The sequence below is a fragment of the Tupaia chinensis genome, unplaced genomic scaffold (assembly GCF_000334495.1).
Source record: "Tupaia chinensis unplaced genomic scaffold, TupChi_1.0 Scaffold000184_1, whole genome shotgun sequence".
Classification (NCBI taxonomy): domain Eukaryota; kingdom Metazoa; phylum Chordata; class Mammalia; order Scandentia; family Tupaiidae; genus Tupaia; species Tupaia belangeri.
The window spans coordinates 5644353-5653329 of NW_006159659.1; the positions used below are offsets into that span (position 1 = coordinate 5644353).

General features: G+C 41.1%; 1 protein-coding gene across 5 annotated transcripts in view; it reads right to left on the reverse strand.

Annotated features, from left to right (window-relative positions):
• KLHL7 (kelch like family member 7) overlaps positions 1-8947 on the reverse strand; it is an 83641-nt gene extending 74694 nt beyond the window's left edge. The window contains exons 1-2 of one of the 5 annotated variants that reach the window (XM_006146671.3): positions 8688-8752; positions 6225-6303 (exon numbers count right to left, since the gene is read on the reverse strand). Coding sequence is in view for 1 of the 5 variants with exons in the window: in XM_006146669.1 (XP_006146731.1) it covers positions 8688-8807 (120 nt within the window). In the remaining 4 variants the exon portion in view is untranslated. Of the gene's footprint in view, positions 1-6224; positions 6304-8023; positions 8043-8687 lie in introns of those variants that run through there. The other 4 variants (XM_006146670.1, XM_006146669.1, XM_006146673.3 and 1 more) reach the window with 4 other exon arrangements.
• Between the last annotated feature and the right edge of the window lie 30 nt (positions 8948-8977).

Sequence of the window (8977 nt, forward strand, 5' to 3'; positions counted from 1 at the left end):
AGGGAAAGAAAGCTATCAGAGGGAAATGTTGAGACTAAAATTAGTGGATAAGTTTATTGGTTGGTTGGTTCAAAAGCTAGAGAGCCCAAGACATGCTTAAATGCTGATGGCAAGAGTTGGGGCCAGTAGTGGCATAGTAATTAAGGCACTGGACTTAGACTAAATACCAGCTTGAAAACCATGCTGAGCCTGTGTGCATGTATGCCCAGAATTCCGAGAGAATGAAGGACAAAGAATTGTGGCATGGCCATCCCTCCAGGGGGTAATTTCTCAATTCCCTCTGTCTCTCTGGCAAGAGTGCATGCACCCAATGGCAAACAAACAAACAAAAAACAGGAAAAAGAAAACACACCTAACAAACAAACAAAAAGAATTCAGCAGAGGAGAAGATGCTCAACAAAGTCAGAATAACCAACAGTATAATTTTTCTGAGAAGGCTGATATTAAGGAAGTCAAGCCCAGTAAGAAGTACTGGCCTTAGGTGGAAAAAGGACAGCATCTCCATTTAGCAAGAAGCAGAGAGAAACAGGAAAGAGCCAAAACAGGCTTTATAGATTTGGTGGTGGAAAGTAAAATCTAGATAGTCCCAGACTAATGACTTCTATTTATATGTATTGTCAGGAAAAAAGGGGTGATCTGCTCAAAGTAAGGGTCCAAATAAGGAACCCAGGTTACAGAAAAATAGCAAAATAAATAAAAAGACTGCCCATCAGTATTGACAGCGCAGTTAGTGGCTCAGAACTTGTTGTCCAATAAGAGGGTATTCTCCTGCTGTGCTTGGAAGCCTTGCACAAAGAAGGTTGTCATCAGTGCTGAAGTTTTGCCAGATGGATATGAAAAAAAAGAGAGAGGGTCAAGAAAGCTGAGAGCATTCCAAAGAAAGTGAATAGAGAAGATGGACAAAAAGAGAAGACAAGTATAGGAAGTTCTGGATAATGAATCTGACAATAGGAGCTATGTTAAAAGAGATAAGGTGAGCAAAACACTCTGCAGAGTGGCTGGTACAGAATAAGTACTCAAAAAGTGTTATTGTTGGTGACGAGAAGGTGGCATGGTGGTTAAGGTGCTGGACACTCCCACATGGCTGACCATGGTTCAAGTCCTGGACCTGGTAGCTTGCTTTCTCACTTTCTCTCTCTCTCTCTGTTTCTTTCTCTCTGGTCAAATTAAAATAAATGAATAAATAAAATTAAATTTAAAAAATCTTTTAAAAAAAGTGTTATTGTTATTGAGAATTTAACACTGAAGGTTTATATTACTTACAAAAGACCCTAAAGATAACAGCATGTATTGGGTTGTCGGAAAAGTCATGACACATTTTTCTATGTATTTCTAAGAAAAAAATGTGTCGTGACTTTCCTGACAACCCACAGTAATTTATAGTCTTGGACAGGTGAGTGTGCAGAAACAGTCATTTTTGCTAGTAAATGAGCCCAGTTGATTGTCCAGCATCTAATCTTCAAATAAGCTTTGTAGTTCTCTCAGATAACTTGAAATAAGGGCTTTCATGAAAAATAAGCTTTTAAATTCCACTATGTTTTTTGCCCTTCGTTCATGATGGAAGCATGTGACTCCCACATGGCTGACCATGGTTCAAGTCCTGGACCTGGTAGCTTGCTTTCTCACTTTCTCTCTCTCTCTCTGTTTCTTTCTCTCTGGTCAAATTAAAATAAATGAATAAATAAAATTAAATTTAAAAAATCTTTTAAAAAAAGTGTTATTGTTATTGAGAATTTAACACTGAAGGTTTATATTACTTACAAAAGACCCTAAAGATAACAGCATGTATTGGGTTGTCGGAAAAGTCATGACACATTTTTCTATGTATTTCTAAGAAAAAAATGTGTCGTGACTTTCCTGACAACCCACAGTAATTTATAGTCTTGGACAGGTGAGTGTGCAGAAACAGTCATTTTTGCTAGTAAATGAGCCCAGTTGATTGTCCAGCATCTAATCTTCAAATAAGCTTTGTAGTTCTCTCAGATAACTTGAAATAAGGGCTTTCATGAAAAATAAGCTTTTAAATTCCACTATGTTTTTTGCCCTTCGTTCATGATGGAAGCATGTGCACACACATTAACACCCTTCACAGGATCTGGTCACACCACAAGCCCTTTCCTCCAGGCCTCCAGCCTATCAGCCTTGGGAACTCATATGCCTGGTGTGTTTTAGGCTGACCACGGTTGCCATGTGGGATCTGGCTTTTTTTGAGTAGGATATTGCCAATGGCGCTACAGAGCCAGTCCCAGATATGCTTTAATTCAGTTAATGTGGGGGAACTAAACTATAGCAGTACTCAAAAAAGGTCTCGAAACATACATATTCTTCAAATTTTAAAGGACTTTTAGATTTCATTAATACCAAAGAACGGCACAGCAAAAGTGACTAGACATACACAATAGTGATTATGACCAGCCTGCCTTACAGAACCTCTCGGTAGTATTGGGTTGTCAGAAAAGTCATGACACATTTTTGCCACGTGTTAGTTCATTTTTGGAAGTATTAAAGTAATTTGCATCTATGTTATTGCTATGTCATTTGACAGCTTACAGTTCTAGTTTCATTCTTAAAAAAAATTAAGCAATTTGGTTTGAGTTTTACAACCAGTTGAAGATGGAAGACAAAACAGTGCATTTTGGCCATATTTTACTGTTTATGTCTGTAAAGGGAAGAAGGCACAGCAAGCTCATAAAAAGTTGCGTAAAGTTTATGAAGACAATGCTCTACATGAAGTCAGTGACAATGATGGTTCACGAGACCCCGTGCTGGTGATTTTGATCTCAATGATGCCCCTTGGTCAGGGAGGCCCACCAAGGTTGATGATGACAAAATAAAGGCACTGATCAAGTCAAACCCACATTATGTGACACAAGAGATTGCAGAAACATTGAACATGCATCACTCAAGTATCCATGGCCATCTGAAGGAGGTGGGATATGTAAGCAACACATTGGGTTCCTCATGAACTCGAAAAAGTTCATTCAACAGCCTATATAAACATCTGCGATACGCTCGTTAAACAGGAAGAAAATGATCCTTTTTTCAAGCAACTGATAATTGGTGATGAGAAGTGGACTGTTTACAACACTGTGTTGTGCAAACAGTGTCTTGGTCCCAAAATGATGATTCACCTCAAATGATACCAAAAGCAGACATTCATCAGAGCAAGGTTATGCTCTCAATGTGCTGGGATTTTAAAGGTGATTTTTAAAAAATTACTTTTTTATGTACTTATTTTAATTTGACTAGAGAGGGATGAGGGGGAGGGGGAAGAGTAATGAGAAAGCAAGCTACCAGGTCTGGGACCCCAAAAGCCATTGGCCATGAGGGAGTCCAGTGCCCCTAACAACCACACCACCTGCCGACCCCAAGGTGATGTATTTTTCAAGCTCCTACCAAGGAGCCAAACAGTCAATCTGAATGTGTACTGACAGCAACGGGACAGTTTGAACTAATCCATCACCCAGAAATATCCAGAAATGTCCATCATCCAGAAATGTTGATTGTAAAGAAGTTGTGTTCCATCACAACAGTGTAAGACCACAGGCAGGTCTGATGACCCGTCAAAAATTAGTGGAGTGTGGATGAGAAGTGTTGCCACACTCAACAAACCTGTCTGACTTTGTGCTGTTAAGATTTTCACTTGTTTTGCTCTCTTCAAAACTCTTTGTATGGTATAATGTTCAATTCAGATAATACTGTAAATAAGCACCTTGTTTAGTTTTTCACCAATAAAGACAGGTCCTTCTCTGAACAAGGAATTATGAAGCTCACTGAAAGATGGCAAAAGACTATTGAACAAACCAAACCGGGCACTATATCATTGGTTGATCTTTGTTCTTTCTTCTTCTTTAATTACTTAATTTATTTATTTTTGAGAGATTTTTGCTGTAGGACTTGTGTGCTTGCCAGAAAAACAGAAAGCAAGAAATCACACACACACCCCTCCAGGAGGGGATGGCCATACCACACTCCCTTCTCCTCCATTCTCCTCTTGGGATTTTGAGCACACATGCACATGTGCCTGGCCTGACTTCCAAGCCACTGGGTGGACTTGAACTATGGTGGGCCATGTGGGAGTCCAGAGCCTTAGCCACTATGCTCCCTGCTAGTCCCTAATCTTTGTTCTTTATATAAATAAATGACCTTTGAAAAATAAAAAAATGTGCCATGACTTTTCCAAAAACAGAATATATCAGGTAATAAAATTAATCTAAACAAAATATTAGGGAAATAAATAAGGAGGTATTCAACCTATTAAGATGTCATCACACAACCTATTAGGATAGCTAAAATTAGAAAGGCAAACAATACCAACTGATGGCAAAAATACTGAGAAAAGCCTCTCATACATGGCTGGCAGAAGAATAACTTGATATAATGCTTTGGAAAACTGTATAACATCCATTCAAGCTGAATGCAGCATGCCCTATGACTCAAAAACTTTCCTCAGAAACATACACATGTACACACCCAAGACATGCGTAAAACACACAGAATTGTTCAAAGTAGTACTATTCTTAATAGTTGCAAACTGGAAATAATGCAAATATCCACTACAATAGAATGAATACATTGTGCTACATTCATATCACAAAGAGGAACTAATGTTACATACAGCACAGATGAATTCCACAAACATAATGTTGGCTTTAAGAAAATAAGCAAGGGACAAGCAGTTAGCGTAATGGCTTTGTCGCTGGACTCCCACGTGGTCCACCGCGGTTCGCGTCTCGGACCCGGTGGCTTAAATCTCACGCCAGGCGCGTGTGCGTGCATGCCCAAGATCCCGAGAGGAGAATGGAGAAGGGATTGCGGCGTGACCATCCTCCCTGGGGGGTGATTTCTTGCTTTCTGTCTCTATGTCTCTGTCTGTCTGTCTGGCGAGCGCATGCGCCCTATAGCGAAAACCTCTCCAAAAAAATAAAAAAGAAAAATTTAAAAATTTAAAAAAAAAAAAAAAAAAAAAAAAAACAAGCAAGGATGGCTATGTCGCTGGACTCCCATGTAGTCGACTGTGGTTCAAGTCCTGGACCCGGTGGCTTAAACTCACGCTGGACGCGTGTGCGCCCAAGATCCCGAGAAGAGAATGGAGGACAAGGGATTGTGGCATGGCCATCCCCCTGGGCGTGATTTCTCACTTTCTGTCTCTATGTCTCTCTCTGTTTTTCTGGTGAGCACACGTGCCCTATAGCAAAAACCTCTCAAAAAAAAAAAAAAAAAAGGCAACACGATTATACATCATATGATTCCATTTATAAAAGGTTATTAAAAAAAATAGGAAAAATAAATGTCTAGTGGTAGAAGTTAAAATACTGGTTACGTGGAGAGAACAATGACCAAGATGGGATTAGGGAGGATCTCTGGTATACCAGTTATGTTGCTGGTGTGTTGTTTACTTTGTAATAATTCATGGAGTCACATATTTATAACTGGTGCCTTCTTGTGTGTACTCTATACTTAATTAGAAAGAAAATGTATTTTAAAAACTTTTTTGAGAATTATTTAATTTTATTTGTTAATATTTTTTAAATTTGCTATATGGCACATACACTCACCAGAGACAGAAAGAGAGAGAAAGAGAGAAAGTGAGAAAGCAAGCCAACAGGGCCATGACTCAAACCACAGTTGCCTGTGTGGGAGTCCAGAGCCTTAAACACCAAGCTAACCCCTGGAAAGTTTATTTTAAAACAGAAGGCTAAAAATTATAAAATGGCTCCATAAGAAACTGAGCCTATTGGCTCTGCAGAATGTTCTTTGGCTTCTATAGCTAGGATTGGTCACTATGCTACAGAGAAATGAAATGACCTAAATCATATTATCTGAAATCATAAAATGAACTAATGGTAGAATAGGGATTGGAATTGAGGTATTCTACTTTCAAAATACTCTCAAATACTTGTAAGACTGGGTATACACAGAGGGGCCCTTGTCATCTAGACTCTTACTGTCTTTTTTTAAAATATTTTTATTTAACTTTATTATTATTATCATTATTATTTTCCAGTTTGATCAGAGAGAGACAGAGAGAGAGAGAGAGAGAGAGGAAGTGAGAAAGCAAACCACCAGGTCCGAGACTTGAACTGTGGTCGGCCATGTGGGAGTCCAGCACCTTTAACCACCATGCCACCTGCCAGCCCCATAGACTCTCACTGTCTTGATCTTCAAAGTAATGAGGCCATAGTGAAAGCAAAAATAGTCATAACATAAAAATATTTACTAACCCCTCCTCTGGCCCAGACCAACTTCTATTTCTGCCAATTTTGAACTGCCTTCATCGGTCATTCTTGGTGAGTCTTTGCCCTGTGATGATGTTAAACAGAACAATTCCACAAATATAATGTAAACCAACTACAAATGGAAACTACTTATCTTGCAGAAGATGCATGAGCCCATAAAGCTGATAAAAGTGCTACTGAAGAACTGTTTGAATTACATGTAATGCCACTGTCAGAAGGAAATTGAACAGATTAAGTTCCCATAACCACTATAGAAGAGATCACTGGTTGCTCATCAAGTATTTATTTTCCCTTCCTACTCTGTAACAGAACCCTGATTGTTTCAGTAACTGTTATTCGGTAACTATATTTCTAGTTTAACAGTAACTGTATTTCTATTTTAACAGTAACTGTATTTCTATTTTGACATTAAGTAAAACATGTTAGGGCCAGTCAAGTGGTTTGGTGGTTAAGGCAGCTGGATCCCACATGATCAATTGGGTGGTTCACATCCCAGACCCGGCAACTTGAAAAATACACCAGCTAGGGGCCAGCAGTTATCATAATGGCCATGTTGCTGGACTCCCCATGTAGTCAACTGTGGTTGAGTCCTGGGCCCGGTGGCTTAAACTCATGCCGGGTGCGTGTGTGTGCGCATGCCCAAGATCCCGAGAGGAGAATGGAGGAGAAGGGATTGTGGCGTGACCATCCCCCTTGGAGAGTGATTTCTTGCTTTCTGTCTCTCTGTCTCTCTCTGTCTTTCTGGCAAGCGCATGAGCCCTATAGCAAAAACCTCTCCAACAAAAAGAAAAAGAATAATACACCAGCTGTGTGTGCACGTGCATATGTGCCCAAGATCCCAAGAGGAGAGTGGAGAAAAAGGGATTGCAGGCTAAGTGACCACTTCCCCCCGGGATGAGGGTGATTTCTCACTTTCTCTCTCTGTGTGGCAAGCGCACACACCCGATAAAAACAACAAAAATGTTAATATAGTCTATAGCTAACTCTAAAAAAATGTAATAAAATTTTAAACTCAAAGAGTTAAACACACAGTCTGAGACAATCCCCTCCTCCTCGAGTAAACATCCGATGCTGCAGCACAGTTGCAACCTATCTATTATAATTAAGGAATGAGGCAAAGATTTACCATGCTATCAACTATGGATGAAAACACCAATCTGAAGGAATGGGAGAATCCTCACGTCCACTACTGGTGGACATTAGTTAAATGCACAAGCAATCTGAAGTTAGAAGTGTAAATACAAAAAGGTTTACATGAAGAAACATGAATATGCAAATATCTACATGAAAGTAGGTTAGATGAAATAATGAATTCATACATTCTCAGCTACTTCAGCACAACGGTCAGATTGAAGGACATTCCCATAGATACCTACTGTGCTCATGCACTGTGCCAGGAACTGATGAACAAAGACAAGACCCCTGTGGTCAGTTTTTGCTTAAAGAAATCAAAGTTAACATCTTCACAGAAACCTCAAATTCCTCTACCATGGTCCCTCTTGTCAGCAGAACCACAAGATAAATTAGTAAATTAAGTTTTGTGGTTACTCATACATCTGATTTGTCCTCTTGAAAAACAAGACTACAAACAAGTCAATAAAACGGAAACATTCCCACAAATTTCCTTAGGTATTTTCTATTCAGTAAAGCTTATAGAATCAAAAAGTACCCAAAGGGACTTTTCTATGCTTATCAACATATTCGATGTTATGGAATTAAAAGATAAATAAAACCTCTGCAGTCTACCTCCTCCAGTGTTAAAATCCATTCTTTTCATAACCCACCTTTCACCGACGTGCTGCAGACTTTCATGAATGCACCACAGATCAAGGGAACAAAGAGCTCCTCTTAATAACAGGGGCGCATAATGCCTTTGGAAGATGGCATGGTATTTACCGATGATTGTTTCTGCCCTAATTAACACATACAGGAGGATCTGTCTTCAACTAGCTCCACCTGGATAACACAGACGGGGGCGAGGGGGGAGGATCCTCACTTAAGAGTAGCTGGTTTCAGGCCAGCAACATTCTTCCTTTGGGGGCTTCGGATTGGGCTGTGCCAATGGGCTTCTTCACTCAAGATCGCACGACACCTTCAACCGGCTAGCCAATGGAAGAACCCTCTCCTCACAAAGAGATAACTAGGGCAGAGCTGTTATATAACCAATACCCGGCGCCGAAAGCCAGCGCAAGGAGTGCCCCCCAGGAGTCTGACTTGGGAGAGCCACATCATCGGCAGACGAGGAGGCACATTTGCTCGAGAACTAAACTCGATGCGACCCTCTACTTAAACAGAGGATTCGCTTGCTTGTGAACACGGAAAGGACGACGAGAACACAGGAAGAGGAGGGTCGCGATGCACAGGGCGCGGGTCTCTGCCCCGGGAGCCAGGGACCCGAATCCCAGATCACCTCCCCCCTGCTGTCCGTCACTCCCGAAGAGGCGGTACCTGTTTCCGCATGTTATTCATGACACCCATGAAACCAGCCAACAATTTAGCTTCTTCTCGAGCAGCAAGTTTCTTCTCGGTCTTTTTCTTGCTGCTTTTCTCCACCCCGGAGGCTGCCATCCTCCCTCAACTCGGTTCACGCCCGGGGCTCACCGGGCGGGGAGAGGGGTCGCACTCTCCGGGCACGCTATGGCTCCTGTGTACCAAACACGGCAGTCAGGACTCAGGTGGAAGCGCCCAGCTTCCCAAGAGGACGGCTGGGGGCACGGGGGCCCCCCCTCCCTTGGCGG